Source organism: Lampetra planeri, chromosome 17, assembly GCF_965212315.1.
Source record: "Lampetra planeri chromosome 17, kcLamPlan1.2.h2, whole genome shotgun sequence".
NCBI classification, from domain to species: domain Eukaryota; kingdom Metazoa; phylum Chordata; class Hyperoartia; order Petromyzontiformes; family Petromyzontidae; genus Lampetra; species Lampetra planeri.
Window position 1 is genome coordinate 680,430 of NC_136123.1, and position 16,330 is coordinate 696,759.

Here is a 16,330-nt window from a genome sequence, read left to right on the forward strand (position 1 = left end):
TAAGGATACAAATTCTTGGCTTTTTAAGAATATCAATGTATTTTATTACATGGTAATTGTAAACGCACCATTAATCAGCTTTTGTGAAGTTCGCGATTAAAAGTGTAGCATTACCAGAGGTTCACCTTTTAATCATTTAAAGATGCAATTATGTAATGTAAGCTCGTCAATTTTTAACTCATCCCAAAAATGAAAAAAAAAGTCAAAACGGTTACGAGTGTAACTTGCATAACATATTTTAAGTGGCAAGATAACATCCCGAATGTGAACACTCGTCCGGATGTTCCTGACGAGTCTTGAGATGATGAAACTCGCCGCATCAGCCAACCACGCCACTGATACTGCACCGCGTGTGTGTGTGTGTTAGTGTATACGTGTGTGTGTGTTAGTGTATACGTGTGTGTGTGTTAGTGTATACGTGTGTGTGTGTTAGTGTATACGTGTGTGTGTGTTAGTGAATACGTGTGTGTGTTAGTGTATACGTGTGTTAGTGTATACGTGTGTGTGTGTTAGTGTATACGTGTGTGTGTGTTAGTGTATACGTGTGTGTGTGTGTTAGTGTATACGTGTGTGTTAGTGTATACGTGTGTGTGTGTTAGTGTATACGTGTGTGTTAGTGTATACGTGTGTGTGTGTTAGTGTATACGTGTGTGTGTTAGTGTATACGTGTGTGTGTGTGTTAGTGTATACGTGTGTGTTAGTGTATACGTGTGTGTGTGTTAGTGTATACGTGTGTGTGTTAGTGTATACGTGTGTGTGTGTGTTAGTGTATACGTGTGTGTTAGTGTATACGTGTGTGTGTGTTAGTGTATACGTGTGTGTGTGTTAGTGTATACGTGTGTGTGTTAGTGTATACGTGTGTGTGTGTTAGTGTATACGTGTGTGTTAGTGTATACGTGTGTGTGTGTTAGTGTATACGTGTGTGTGTGTTAGTGTATACGTGTGTGTTAGTGTATACGTGTGTGTGTGTTAGTGTATACGTGTGTGTGTGTTAGTGTATACGTGTGTGTGTTAGTGTATACGTGTGTGTGTGTTAGTGTATACGTGTGTGTTAGTGTATACGTGTGTGTGTGTTAGTGTATACGTGTGTGTGTGTTAGTGTATACGTGTGTGTGTGTTAGTGTATACGTGTGTGTGTGTTAGTGAATACGTGTGTGTGTTAGTGTATACGTGTGTTAGTGTATACGTGTGTGTGTGTTAGTGTATACGTGTGTGTGTGTTAGTGTATACGTGTGTGTGTGTGTTAGTGTATACGTGTGTGTTAGTGTATACGTGTGTGTGTGTTAGTGTATACGTGTGTGTTAGTGTATACGTGTGTGTGTGTTAGTGTATACGTGTGTGTGTTAGTGTATACGTGTGTGTGTGTGTTAGTGTATACGTGTGTGTTAGTGTATACGTGTGTGTGTGTTAGTGTATACGTGTGTGTGTTAGTGTATACGTGTGTGTGTGTGTTAGTGTATACGTGTGTGTTAGTGTATACGTGTGTGTGTGTTAGTGTATACGTGTGTGTGTGTTAGTGTATACGTGTGTGTGTTAGTGTATACGTGTGTGTGTGTTAGTGTATACGTGTGTGTTAGTGTATACGTGTGTGTGTGTTAGTGTATACGTGTGTGTGTGTTAGTGTATACGTGTGTGTTAGTGTATACGTGTGTGTGTGTTAGTGTATACGTGTGTGTGTGTTAGTGTATACGTGTGTGTGTTAGTGTATACGTGTGTGTGTGTTAGTGTATACGTGTGTGTTAGTGTATACGTGTGTGTGTGTTAGTGTATACGTGTGTGTGTGTTAGTGTATACGTGTGTGTGTGTTAGTGTATACGTGTGTGTGTGTTAGTGTATACGTGTGTGTGTGTTAGTGTATACGTGTGTGTGTGTTAGTGTATACGTGTGTGTGTGTTAGTGTATACGTGTGTGTTAGTGTATACGTGTGTGTGTTAGTGTATACGTGTGTGTGTGTTAGTGTATACGTGTGTGTGTGTTAGTGTATACGTGTGTGTGTGTTAGTGTATACGTGTGTGTGTGTTAGTGTATACGTGTGTGTTAGTGTATACGTGTGTGTGTGTTAGTGTATACGTGTGTGTGTGTTAGTGTATACGTGTGTGTGTTAGTGTATACGTGTGTGTGTGTTAGTGTATACGTGTGTGTGTGTTAGTGTATACGTGTGTGTTAGTGTATACGTGTGTGTGTGTTAGTGTATACGTGTGTGTGTGTTAGTGTATACGTGTGTGTTAGTGTATACGTGTGTGTGTGTTAGTGTATACGTGTGTGTGTGTTAGTGTATACGTGTGTGTTAGTGTATACGTGTGTGTGTGTTAGTGTATACGTGTGTGTGTGTTAGTGTATACGTGTGTGTGTGTTAGTGTATACGCAGCATCGCCCAGGTACCTACACCGCCACGCCGTGATAGGAGCGCGCAGCTGTGTGTGTCACTCGGGGGAGCGGTCGTGTAGGGGTTAGTTAGCACGCTGTGCTGCGAACCTGGCCACCCGGGTTCCCGCTCACGGCGAACACCAGTGACGATTATTTGAACCGATCCTGGGCCATCCCCTAGGTTGACTCAGCCTCAAATGAGTACCTGGTGCGATGTGTAAACATCTCCACTGGGGAGACAAAGGCGGCCGGGCGTGGTGTTGGCCACCCACTCCCTCGCGTGCTGTGCCGGCCTTCATAGGTGCTCGCTAACAGCACTTGCCCCAACAGTCTGATAAGGATATACGGGGGATCTTTGTCTTTGTGTAATAGTCGTGGTTGGTTGGATACATCAATTGTGTTGAACAGTATCTATTAATGTCGGTACATATTCGTGGGGCAAACGCGAACGGATAGGGCAGCCCGCGTGTAACATCAAACCCACGAGTGGGGTCCTCTCGCTGGGGATTTCGCTTTCTAGTCACGTGCCCAATCCAGTCGACAAGTGACCCGAAACATATCCGGTGAGAAATGAATCCCCGTGTTTTTGAATCGCGAAGCCTCGGCTTCACAATCAATCATTTGGTGGCAGTTGTGCTGAAAGCCGCTTGAGGAGCCTCGTGTGATGATGTCCGGGCCTCATTGCGAGCTGCGTCTGGCGCAAAATACGAGGGAGGTGACGCGCCGTTATGCAAGGAATTTAATTGCGTATTTTAAATTACTCACATACACATTAGCATGTAAAGTGATTACATAATTGAAGTTAACACGTTCAAACATTAACGGCAACTCCACGCACGTGCTAAACAGCAGGCGTCCGTGGGGTCTCTATTGAACTCGTGCCTCAACAACGTGTCAGAGGCTCCGCCACCGGACATCTGACAAACCTCGAGGCTTCCCCCAGCAGCAGCAGCAGGAGAAGCAGCAGCAGCAGGAGAAGCAGCAGCAGCAGGAGAAGCAGCAGCAGCAGGAGAAGCAGCAGCAGCAGGAGAAGCAGCAGCAGGAGAAGCAGCAGCAGCAGGAGAAGCAGCAGCAGCAGCAGAAGCAGCAGCAGCAGGAGAAGCAGCAGCAGGAGAAGCAGCAGCAGCAGGAGAAGCAGCAGCAGCAGAAGCAGCAGCAGGAGAAGCAGCAGCAGCAGCAGCAGGAGAAGCAGCAGCAGGAGAAGCAGCAGCAGCAGAAGCAGCAGCAGCAGGAGAAGCAGCAGCAGCAGCAGAAGCAGCAGCAGCAGGAGAAGCAGCAGCAGCAGGAGAAGCAGCAGCAGGAGAAGCAGCAGCAGCAGCAGAAGCAGCAGCAGCAGCAGCAGGAGAAGCAGCAGCAGGAGAAGCAGCAGCAGGAGAAGCAGCAGCAGCAGCAGGAGCAGCAGGAGAAGCAGCAGCAGCAGGAGAAGCAGCAGCAGCAGCAGAAGCAGGAGAAGCAGCAGCAGCAGGAGAAGCAGCAGCAGGAGAAGCAGCAGCAGCAGGAGAAGCAGCAGCAGCAGAAGCAGCAGCAGGAGAAGCAGCAGCAGCAGCAGCAGGAGAAGCAGCAGCAGGAGAAGCAGCAGCAGCAGAAGCAGCAGCAGGAGAAGCAGCAGCAGCAGGAGAAGCAGCAGCAGCAGAAGCAGGAGAAGCAGCAGCAGCAGGAGAAGCAGCAGCAGCAGGAGAAGCAGCAGCAGCAGGAGAAGCAGCAGCAGCAAGAGAAGCAGCAGCAGGAGAAGCAGCAGCAGCAGAAGCAGCAGCAGGAGAAGCAGCAGCAGCAGCAGCAGGAGAAGCAGCAGAAGCAGCAGAAGCAGAAGCAGCAGGAGAAGCAGCAGCAGGAGAAGCAGCAGCAGCAGAAGCAGGAGAAGCAGCAGCAGCAGGAGAAGCAGCAGCAGGAGAAGCAGCAGCAGGAGAAGCAGCAGCAGCAGGAGAAGCAGCAGCAGGAGAAGCAGCAGCAGCAGAAGCAGGAGAAGCAGCAGCAGCAGGAGAAGCAGCAGCAGGAGAAGCAGCAGCAGCAGAAGCAGGAGAAGCAGCAGCAGCAGGAGAAGCAGCAGCAGGAGAAGCAGCAGCAGGAGAAGCAGCAGCAGCAGGAGAAGCAGCAGCAGGAGAAGCAGCAGCAGCAGAAGCAGGAGAAGCAGCAGCAGCAGGAGAAGCAGCAGCAGGAGAAGCAGCAGCAGCAGAAGCAGGAGAAGCAGCAGCAGCAGGAGAAGCAGCAGCAGGAGAAGCAGCAGCAGGAGAAGCAGCAGCAGCAGGAGAAGCAGCAGCAGGAGAAGCAGCAGCAGCAGCAGCAGGAGAAGCAGCAGCAGCAGGAGAAGCAGCAGCAGGAGAAGCAGCAGCAGAGGGAGTCCAGCCGCGTGAGTGCACGGAGCTGCGGACCCGCCGGCCCGAGTTCGACCCGCCGCCAGGGCTCACGTGAGTGGCGAGTGAACAATCGCATCGGGTCCCAGGTGGCCCCCTTCTTCACCAAGCCGACGTGTTAGACTCACCCGCAAGTACCGCCGTGGGTGAAGTATGGTCAGTCAAACACACGTCACCAGCCTTGGAGGAGGCATTCATCCAGCAATGGATTGACAAAGGAGGGCACGTGTGTTCATCACATGTTGCATAACACCCACACGAAGAGACGATACTGACAAAGCTTACACGGCGCAACTTACAACGCACGACCTCGAGGTGATCCACCGCCTAAGCACTGCGCTGGGGCTCGCCCCACGATCGGACTGACTCGCGAATAATCCGAACGGAAACACAAAAACTGGCGGCGTTCGCATCACCTGCGCGCCTTTGCAGCACCAAGCGCAGGCGAGAGGCGCGTTGTCACGCCGCCTGCCAGCGGGTTAAAGGGCACCGCGGCTGCGTCCCCATCACGCGACTGCCTGCCAGAGCCAGAGCCGGCGACTCCGTGGCGGGTGCTGGCATTGACCCGGCACCACCATCACCACCGCCGCCAATGCTCGTCCCTTTGGCCCACCCGGGCTCACGCGGCTCAACGGCCACGTGGCTCTTGCGGTGGCCCCCCAACTCACAACACCCCCCCCCCCACCGAGAGGAGCTGCAGCCAGGCCTCTTGGCAGCTCCTGGCAGTGCCCTGTCTCCGCTTGGCGTCGCCACTCGTGTCTTGTTAGGGTACGCGGCCAGTACGGTCATATGATTACGAAGAGATTTGTGTTGGGGTTACGATGCGGCAAAATGTGTGTCGTCAAGAACCCTCCGCCACCCGACACGACCAAACAGATGAACTCGCCATGTTGCGCACGAGCGGTGAACGTGGCAATTGCCATTGGTCGGTTCAGCTCTCTTGCCCGGTGAAGTTTAAGAGTCGCTCGATTACGCCACCGCTGAGAAAGAGTTACACGTTACAAAAACACAAGACTAATACCTCTACCTTGCTAAATGCGTTACAGCCAACGAGTCCTAAAGGCTCACGAAAAAAAACATACATTGCAACATTGCGCACTTCTGCTTTCATCTGCTCTAGGGAGAACAAAACAAGGGGGGGAAACCACGCGCACTCGTGGGTTCTGTGACGCTGTCGAACGCGCGTGAGTGAGCGGCGGAGGTGGTGATCAATCATCAGCGATCATAACGGTGGCGCCCACAGGCCGCGATGAGACGTCGGCCCTCGGATAACGGCTCTGCCGTGAAGGGCACGGCCAACGGTTTGATCAATGTGGCCTCTAGGGTTGAGTCCCTAACAGCCACGCAAATCCGCTAAGAGACGGATGGGGCGAACAGAGGTCGTGCACAACAAATACGTTCAACGTTGGCTGGAAGGCGTCGCGTGGGTACGGGGTGCGAGTATTGGCTACATCTACTCTGAGTGGAGGTGCGTGTCGAGCCTTCACGGAGACTGGGGGCGGGGGGAGATGAGCAGCCACGCCTCGCGTGAGAGCCGCCCTCCAGCATCCCCCAACGTCTCCGAGCGTGGCTGCGTGCCCGCCCCTCCGGGCAGCACCCCGTGGCACCGGGTGGCACCCCGTGGCACCGGGCGTCATGGACGCGACCTCGCCAGTGGCCACGTCTCCTCGGCCCTCACTTGCCGAGCGGACTCCGGTGCGTTTTGTCGTAGCTCACGGCGCTGTTGGCGCCACCGCCTGCGGAAGGAGAGAGCGCGGAACGTCGGCGAGAAGTCCCGCAACTCCACAACGTGCGCGGCCCTCTCCTCAAGGAGAGGGCCTCCCCCGCGAGGTTCATGGGGAATAATTGACCACCCTTCAACACACTGGGCGGTGTGCGAGCGTGAACGTGGGAGCACAGAGGTACGGTACAACGGTGGATTTTGCTGCACTGCGCTCTGCTGCCGGCAACGTAGCTCGGTAGCAGCCTTCTGAGGCGTGATGAGACTGGGTGCGTTCCGGGTGATTTGGTGACTGCCGGAACCCAGATGCGGGACGCACGCAGGGATGAGTGAATATCACGGCGAAAGCCTCTCTCTCGGACACGACGCGGTGGTGGGCTCACGGTGGCCACGTGTGCACAGCGGTCGAGACTCATAAGGGGCCGCGGTGGGACCGCAATGCACGCAGGTTAAGGGATGCCGATTGAGTAACTTGAAGGTAATGTGTTTTGAATTGGGATATTTGGCCGACACGCGCTACATTCACTGTGTGCGCGTTTTCTTACGAGGGGAGAAACACCAGGGAAGCTGGGCAACCCCCGTGCAGAACAGGGGGAGAGAACAAGCTCCTCCCAAGAAGGTGCCCGAGTCAGGAATCAAACCAAGGCGTTTCCTGCCGTGGGGCACCACCGCATTTAGAACATTTCCAACAGCGTCCGTGGACTTGAAGGAGCTGCACCTACCGGAGGGCTCTTTGCGAAGCCTGTGCTTGTAGCTGTGCGGGTCTGCGGTGGGGAACAACACGCCCAGTGCGTTATTAGCGCAGTGCCGTCCACCATCGCCATTCAACAACAACAAGGAGTGGACGATGGCAGCAGCCTTCAAGCGGCCCACTCTGTCGAGTGAGAATCCACGATGAAAGCCATCGATGCGGGGACCGCCTGGATGTGCAGTTGTTACTCTGCATCTACATCAGCCGTACGAAAGAAGAGGAACTACAAGAAGACGATCCCACGGACAGGACACAGCGGCTCTGCGCCACGTGGCCGCCGCACACACAACCCGGACCTGAGCGATGTTTACACATCGACCACAATTTGTGGCCAACTTTTGGGGCAAGTGCTGCGAGCGATAACAACCATAATAGATTGCGTGAATATGAACGTGTCGTTAATCCGCCACCACCCAACACAGCCAATCAGTAAGGTTTGTCACGGAAATCAAACATGCCAATTACTTACTGCTTTAGCACACTGTTATGTTGGAGTGTAAACCCACAACATTTACAATTCGAGGACGACGTTTCGCTGGTGATTACAACCAGCTTCATCGAGCGATTATCCAGATTCGTGAAGATTCACCAACCCTCGCGAGAACCTGTGAAGGCCCCCCCACGGGACACGAGGCGGTGGGTGGAGTGTCGATGTTGACACACCGCACCAGGTACTCAATTGAGGCCGAGTCGACCCATGTGCCTCCACCAACTCGTACTGACCATCGGGTTGTGCTCAAGTAGCCCCCACGGGCCGCACGGCGTGTGGATGCCCGCATGCAGCAGTGGGTTCGATGAGCGCGAGCGGCACTTCTCGGAGCCCGTGGTGGTCCTGCGGTGCCACCTCGTGGCGAGGCCGGGGAACTGCAGGCGGTCGCGGCGCGGCCTCGTGGGTCGTTGTCTTCAACTAAACTTTTTTTTTATTTCACCAGGTAGGGACCACTGAGCTGCAGAGCTCTTTTTCAGAAGTGACCTGGCCACAAATGATAGCTCAACGAAGTGGCTTATCATCATGTGGAAGTTTATAGCAGCCAAATACTCTAAATGGATATTTCGAAATGCGGAGGGAAAAACATGAAGATCCGGAAAAATAATCCACACGACCATGAGGAGAAGATGCAAACTCCAAACATACAGCAGGCATCAGGGTCGGGATCGAACCCACGGCCTCCTGTATACCCAGGCGAGGTAGTCCACATCTCGCCACCACGGCACCTTCATGGCTGAGCACTGCAGTGTGAATATCTCTGTGTGGGGGGCAGTGGCGCACTGCGCTCCAACCCGGCGACCCGAATTCAAGTCCCGAACAGCTTACGACCAAAATACCAGTGGACCCAGTACCTGGTGGCGTGTGTAAAACACACATTGCCACGATCGTCACTTCATCAACACATTATGTCGTCGTATCTCTCATATCTACTCGTAGTTACATAAAATCGTATCTTAAACCGATCTCACGCTCTGCCTGATGCCGTAAAACGCCGTGCACCGCGGGCCCCGGTGACGGCGCGGGCGTGACCTGGAGGCGTGACCTGCGTGCGTGACCTGGAGGCGTGACCTGCGTGCGTGACCTGCGTGCGTTACCTGCGTGCTCGCGCTGCTTCACGCACTGCCCGCGGTTGGGCAGTCCGAGGGCCGGGTTGCCCGCGCGGATGATGTGGCACTCGTAGCCCGTGGGGCACTGCAGCGGCACGTCGCCATCCTCCGTGGTGCTGCACGCCTCCGCTGTGCCGCACACCACACACACACACACCACGCATCACACACACCACACACACACACACACCCCACGCATCACGCACAACCCCTACACCACGCACACCTCGCACACCCCACACACACACACCACGCATCACGCACACAAACACACACCACACACACACACACCCCACGCATCACGCACACCACACACACACACCCCACGCATCACGCACAACCCCTACACCACGCACACCTCGCACACCCCACACACACCACACACCACGCACACAAACACACACCACACACACACCACGCATCACGCACACACACACCCCACGCATCACGCACAACCCCTACACCACGCACACCTCGCACACCCCACACACACCACACACCACGCACACAAACACACCACACACACACCACGCATCACGCACACACACACCCCACGCATCACGCACAACCCCTATACCACGCACACCTCGCACACCCCACACACACACCACGCATCACACACAACCCCGACACCCCACGCATCACGCACAACCCCGACACCCCACGCACACCATACACCCACCACACCCCCATGCACCCCAGACACCCCGGACACCCGCACACACACCCCACACACCCTACACACACCACACACTCCATACAACCCACACCCCCCACACACCCCACACACTCTACACACCCCATACACCCCACACACTCTACACACCTCACACACCCTACACACACCACATACACCCCACACACCCCTTACAACCCACACAACCTACACATCCCACACACGTCAAGCGCACCTCGTCAGTAGGCCTTGACGAAGTCCCCGGGAGACGAACATTCATTCGCTGCGCGTCTCGTTAGGGGTCTGATTCGCGTGTTGTGAACCTGAGATCTTTGGCACGAATCTGACAACATCTGGCGTCGCGTAATTGGAATGGGCCCTGGTGCAAGTGACTGCAGATTTAGTCGAAAATCAATTCGTAGGCCGGTGTCCGGGTGCCTTCTGGCATGTGGTCCCCGTCGCAGTTGCACCGCCTGCACACTCGAACTTCCTCTGGGGTCGCTTCTTAAATGGACCTTTGTTCGTCACAGCAAGAGTCGGTACCCACCGCCACTGCCACCGAGAGTGGGGGTTGTCGCATGGCAGTTGCGTGGACGTTCTGTTCATCCTCAGAGCTACAACTTGGCCAATATTAAGTTAAAATAACGAATGTAACGTCTTGGCTATTTTTGTGCGCGTAGTCATTGGTAACTAGGCTAAGCCCATCAACTCACCGCACTCGGGACCCCCATTTAGCCACTGAATCTGGGTGGTGCTAGTGCGGTGGCGCTGCGACCTGTGAGCGGCGTGGGGCCCCTCTGCAGTAGAGCGCTCTCACCTGGGAGCACCTCCTCGGGCCCGTCCAGCAGCCAGCCGTTGCCTCCCAGCCAGCGCGGCTTCGGCTGCACGAGCCAGTCCAGCACTGGAACACAACGTCACGCGCCGGACTCGAACTCAGCTCGCGGCAGGTCGTGGCGCTTACCCACTGCGCTTCATTTCTCACTGATCTCTGGGAGGCTGGGGTAGGTGGCAGGTGACGAGTAGTAGCCACTGCCGTAGCGGAGAGGGGGGTATACTGGATGTGGTGTGCCGGGTTGCTGACTCGGAGAGATCCGGCTAAATTGATACCCCGATCGTATGGTATTGTATCATACCGTATCAGAGACGCTGGCGCCGTATAACTCTTAGCACACTGAAGCTTGCAATCCGGAGGCCACGGGTTCGATTCCATCATCCCAACAGCTGTCACGTGTCTTAAATCCCCTCGCCTCTGTCCACCCGGCACCACAGTGAGTCGACGGCCAAGTCACGTGTGGTGGGGTCAGGCGTGGGCACTCCCAGCCAGTCAAGAGGGGCAGCTCTGCAGAGACACCGCTCGCGGGGGCCACTTCCACCGGCAGTGGCCTGCGCGAGAGCGATTGCAGGGGCTGCCCCTTTACCATCACCAGGCGGCAGGGTTCGCGCATCGAGCCCCCTCGCCGCCGCCGCGGGGGATGGAGGGTGGGGGCGGGGGGGATGGAGGGTGGGGGCGGGGGGGATGGAGGGTGGGGGGGGATGGAGGGTGAGGGCGAGGGGGGGATGGAGGGTGGGGGGGATGGAGGGTGGGGGCAGGGGGATGTAGGGTGGGGGCGGGGGGGATGTAGGGTGGGGGCGGGGAGGATGTAGGGTGGGGGCAGGGGGATGTAGGGTGGGGGCGGGGGCGAGGTCACCTGGGGGTGGCGGCACGGGCTCGAGGCAGGCGTAGCTGCAGCCGTTGTAGCAGCAGCGCTTCGTCTGCCCGCACTCGGAGTTGGCGCGGCAGGTCGCCACCTCGCAGGCGCGCTCCGGGAGGCTCTGCGGCGGCGGGGGGCAGCGGTCGCTGCGCTGCTGCTGCTCCGGCGCCTCCGCCTCGTAGTCCTGGCCCTGTGCGGGCAACGACACGGGGGGGGGGGGGGGCGGGGCAGGGGGGCACACGGGTCGGGGAGGGCAGGGGGCACACCGGTGGGGGTGGGGGGGTGCGTGGGGTCGTGCATGAAAAACGGTGGTGGGGGTCACGCCATGGCCAACGTGCAGCAAACTCTCAACAAATGTTTCACGATAAGGAGCCGGGTGGTGGCGGTGGAGGCTGTGATCCAGCGCTGTGGAGTCAGCAGCACCGAGCGTTGGTGGATCACCGCACACACATGTCTGCGGAGGCCTCGCTTCACCGTGGGCGTAGAGGAGGTGGAGCCGCACCCTGGCTCGCAAGGAGAAGGCTGTCACAGCAAGCGGACTAGCAGCCATCTGTTTCCGTCTGTACGGATATTGCATTGGTCCCCTCGCGCGCGTAGGTCTTCTCCGGGTGCTTCGGTTTCCTCCCGCATGTAAACACTCCCTCGTTGATTGGCCGATGACACCTTCACATGTAGAGGACAGCAGAGCCTGGGCAATTGTTGTCAGCGCCGGCTCCTCACCGCCGGCTGCTGCTGCTGCCGCTGCTGCCGCTGATGCTGCCACTGCTGCTGCCGCCGCTGATGCTGCCACTGCTGCTGCCGCTGCCTTCCCGCTGTTCCTCGCCTGTGGTTCCTCTCTCGACGAGCGCGGGCGGCGCCGCGTTACGAGTTGAGTGTCCATGTGATCTGCTTTTGTCTACTCACCCACCGTGGCCAGCGTAATGAAGTGTGGGCGATTAACAACCCCACCCTAATGTGACCCACACGGCATTGCGAGGCCCTCATTCAGCAGTGGAGTGGCAGCAGGCTGTGCCCCTGCTCCCTGCGCCTCTGCGCGTTTTGTTGAAGTCCCCAGGAGTTGTAGCAACAGGCGAAGCACCCTGAGGGGTGTTAGTTTCAGGTCCTCAATGTAATGTACGTTGAACTTCTTTCGCACCGTACCCAGCCAACCGTGCTAATCGGAGGTGCGGGGAAAAGACAACAAACGAAATAATAATCCAACTCCACGCATCCCACTCGTCATCGTCATCAGGCCTCGTCGCTTCGCCAAGCCAAACAGCAGAGGGCGCCAATGGCCAGCGCCCGATGTCAGTTTTCTTATTCTATTTCTGACTCTCTCATTTAGGCTGCGACGCCTTCACCGAGTCTCGTGACTCGTGCTCACGAGAATCCTGCCAAGTTTCGCAGTGGGCAGCAATGAGCTGCTTTGTCTCGTCCAACTTAGCAAGTTGCTGTGTCAGGTTGTTCTACGCACAAGGGCCTACTCTTCCAATCACGTCACGGGAACTTTAATAACCACCATCACCAACATCACCACCACAGTATTAACCAGGGCAGCCGCTGGACTGAACCGTAAAGCTCTGCAACAATGATGGTGATGGTCTCTGCGGGGCCAACACAACGAAGGCGGCACGGGGGCGAACCGCAGCAGCCTCCGGCGGGATGGGAGTGGTGGTGTTGAGTGGTGGTGTTGAGTGGTGGTGGTGTTGAGTGGTGGTGTTGAGTGGTGGTGTTGAGTGGTGGTGGTGTTGAGTGGTGGTGTTGAGTGGTGGTGGTGTTGAGGGCTTCTAGCAGTGGCGTGTGAACAATACGACTTCCCACTGACGATTCACGCCCGCGTTTCGTGGGAGACACGGGGCGAGACTCCCGCCTGCTCGTCACGCCGTCGCCTCTAACCGTGACCCTTGTCTGGGTCGTCGTGGCTGTGACCTCTGTGTTGTCGGCTTGGCCTATATCTTTGATCTCCACCGGTCGTGGTCTTGGCTTCGTGACTTTCCATCGTGGCCTTGAACGCTGTACATGCACCTTCATGTAGTGACCTCTCGATGTGCCCTTGAAGCGGTGGCCTCCTTGCAGTGACCTGGAGGCCGCAGCCTTGAGGTAGCAACCTTCTAGCTGTGACCCGTAGGTCATGACCTCTGGCCGAATGCGTTGAGAAGGATTGAACAAATGGAGCTTTTGTCTGAGTTATTGTCTGAAGACTCTGAATGTTGGATAAGCATTAAGGAGGAGGAGGTAAAGCGTGTAAAGTCATGGACAAAACACGCGTCTTTAATTCATATTAACGTTGAGACAAAGTTGGAGAACCAAAACAAAAATACCCTTTGGTAAAAGTGTCCTGCTAAATATGCTGAGAATGTGGCATTCTCAGAAGGTTCCCAGAAGGTTCTTGCTGACAGAGCTTGCTTTGTGTCGAAAGCCCCCCGCGTGTGCGAGGCAGGGTGGAGCGGTGGCGCAGCGGTTAGCGCATCGAGCTGTAACCCGGCCACCTGAGCCAGATCCTCAGCCAGGGCCAGTGAGTGATATCTGCATCGGGCCTGAACTCCTCTCCCTCACCAACCGGCACCGACCTGCATGTGCCTCAACAGTTCTGTTATGTCATCATAATCACCACTATCGGCAATCCATGATCCGCTGCTGGATGAAGGCTTCCTCAAGGCGATGGAACAATCAACCTGGAGCCTGGTTTTCACGCGAACTGATTTTTAACCGCTCCGTATCCCTCCTCTGCGGTCCTCTGGAACGCGTGCCCGTTCTTTGGCAGGGCACTCCTGTCATCTCTATTTATTTGTTGACTGTCTTTGTGTAACGAATCGGCCGCCAGTGTTTATAGAAGCGCAGGCCAGGCGGCCCTGCGGGGGGGGGGGGGCGATGGGGGGGGGCATCTGGTCGTGGCTGTGCAGCCAGCAAATATGTAAATAAGCCTCGAAATACCGAACTCCCTTTGAAGCCCCCTTAATTTACGATCCCAAATGATGATAGTGGTCACAGAGCGCCCTTCATCATTTCTTAAACTACACCCGGGAACGGGCCTCGGACTGAGTAACGAGGCTTCTTTTCAGGAGGGTCCTGTTCAGGGTTGCTGGGCTGCTATAGTAGCAGCCGCTGCCATAGCGAGTATGAATGGATGTGGTGTGCCGGGTGCCGAACTGTTTCCCGGGTCGCCTGCGCTGCTCCCTCCCAGCGATCGCGAGGAATCCCCGCGAGAAGAACCTCTGGGCTCGCCGACGAGTTGGTTGGGCTCTAGGGTCCGTCGGGAAAGTCGCGAGATGAGCTCACAGAGGAGTTTCGCGTGGGGAGCGGGGGGGATTATTAAGGGAAGAAAAGCCCCGCGAAGGGCGGGTTTGGAGAGTGAGACAGGGAAGGGATGGCCTGAGAGAGGGAATGGTCTAGAAGGCAAGGAATAGTTTAGAGAAGGAGGGGATGGTCTAGAGATGGAAGGGAAGGTCCAAAGAGGGAAGGACCCAGATTAGGAGGGAAGGAGCTAGCGACGGGAGACGAGCGCGTGTCGCGGGAAGATTGGAGGGAGCGCCTGCACCCTGGCGGGTCCCGCTTCTCTCGCGAGGACTGCAGGCGGAGCGAGAGGGGCCCCTGGGCAGGGCGGACAGACCGGTTCGTGGGGCCCCGGAGGGGCGAGCGCTCACGGGCCGTGCGTGAAGGGGCCCGGGGCGGGGCCGAGACGACCACCAGAGACTGCCTCGATGGCCCCTGTGCAGCACTTACACTGCAGTGGTATATGCACTCACTGTGATATAGACTGTATGCAATATAGACTGTATGCAATATAGACTGTATACATGAAGAGCGGTTGTGGGGCTACGAGGTGGGCAGCAGAGGGCAGTGGAGCAAACTCCATTGTGGCACCTGCTCCTGCGCATTCGCGTCTGTTCCTGTCCGCCTGTGCCCACCCGGCGAAGTATAGTCAAATCGCCCCCTCGGGGGGAGGAGGCCCTCATCCAGCAGTGGATTCATGACAACGGGGCAGAGTTGTACTGCACTAGGGTCCCTCGGGAGCCCACTGAGGTAAACTGATCTGGGACAACATCACGTTCATCGCGATGCGTCTCATTGAAAGTGTGCACGTGCATGTTGAACTTATTTGGCGCCGTGCGTAGCCAACCGTGCCCTGCGCTTACCTGTGCGAAAAGCCTCGGCTGATCCTCAAGACTCCTTTTTAGGAGGGTCCTGCCACCTTCTACACAGTAGTACTCGAGGCATGTGCGGCCAATCACGCCGATGAGACTTTATCTTCGCGTGGAGGAAACCGGAGCACTTGGCACGGCGCAGAGATCGATTTAAGAATCCACTGGCTGCACGTCTCCTGACCACCCCATCCGCAGCCCAAGCCTATAGCACCTGGCGATGAGTTCGCCCGTAACAACAAAAGCGCAAGCGGCACTCACGTCTGCGGGGCCGGCTCGGTCGACCACGCGGAGGTGCAGGGCGCCCCTGGGGGCGTCCCGCGTCCCCGCTTGCAGCACCCCGGGGTGCAGCCGGACGCCGGGAGGCAGCACAAGCACCACCAGCAGCAGCAGCATGGGGAGGCAGCCGTGGTGGTGGTGGTGATAGCGGCCGCTTATAGCTGAAGTTACGGACATCGCCATTCATCCACGCGGGGTCTTCCCGGCGGTGAGGAGTTGATGTGTGAGGGAGAGGATGAGACGAGTGCTGGAATCCGTGTTGCGCTCGTCACACAACGTTGACCATTGATGATGATGATGGGATGAGGAGACGAGGATGACACGTCCAGACGGAACGGAAATCCTCGACCTGGTCGGCGAGATCCGGTGAATGAGACACGCGGTTGAGCCACAAGCACGAGTCGGCACCACCACCACCACCACCGCGGACGCGCTGCGCGAGGCGGGCGGGTTGGAGGCACCGGCTGGGACGCGACGGGTCGGGATGGCACACGCGGTGCGGTGCGACCGCCGGGAGGGGGCGGGGGAGGTGGAGAGAGGAGGCGGGTCGGGGATAGAGGGGGGGGCTATCCCTCGGGGAAATCGCGGCACGAGGCGGGGTAAGAGAGGGACAGGGGGGAGCGGGGAGCGCGGTGGAGGCTGCTGGTGGTGGAGGGTGGAGGGTGATGAAGGAGGCTGGCAGAGATGGAGGAGGCTGCTGGTGGTGGCGGGGGAGGCTTGGGAGTGGTGGAGGTGGTGGTGGGATGTATTTGTGTCGGGGTGCCCTTGCCGAAGCACT

At 56.6% G+C, this 16,330-nt stretch overlaps 1 protein-coding gene across 1 annotated transcript; it reads right to left on the reverse strand.

Moving 5' to 3' along the window:
• Nucleotides 1-4,941: 4,941 nt before the first annotated feature.
• On the reverse strand, nucleotides 4,942-16,071 carry WFDC1 (WAP four-disulfide core domain 1). Its single transcript, XM_078601788.1, has 6 exons — nucleotides 15,535-16,071; nucleotides 11,150-11,342; nucleotides 10,279-10,362; nucleotides 8,774-8,914; nucleotides 7,161-7,202; nucleotides 4,942-6,454 (listed from the first exon to the last, which is right to left on the reverse strand). Exons 1-6 carry the CDS (start codon nucleotides 15,733-15,735, stop codon nucleotides 6,393-6,395), a joined length of 723 nt encoding a protein of 240 aa, XP_078457914.1. The 5' UTR covers nucleotides 15,736-16,071; the 3' UTR covers nucleotides 4,942-6,392.
• Nucleotides 16,072-16,330: the final 259 nt, after the last annotated feature.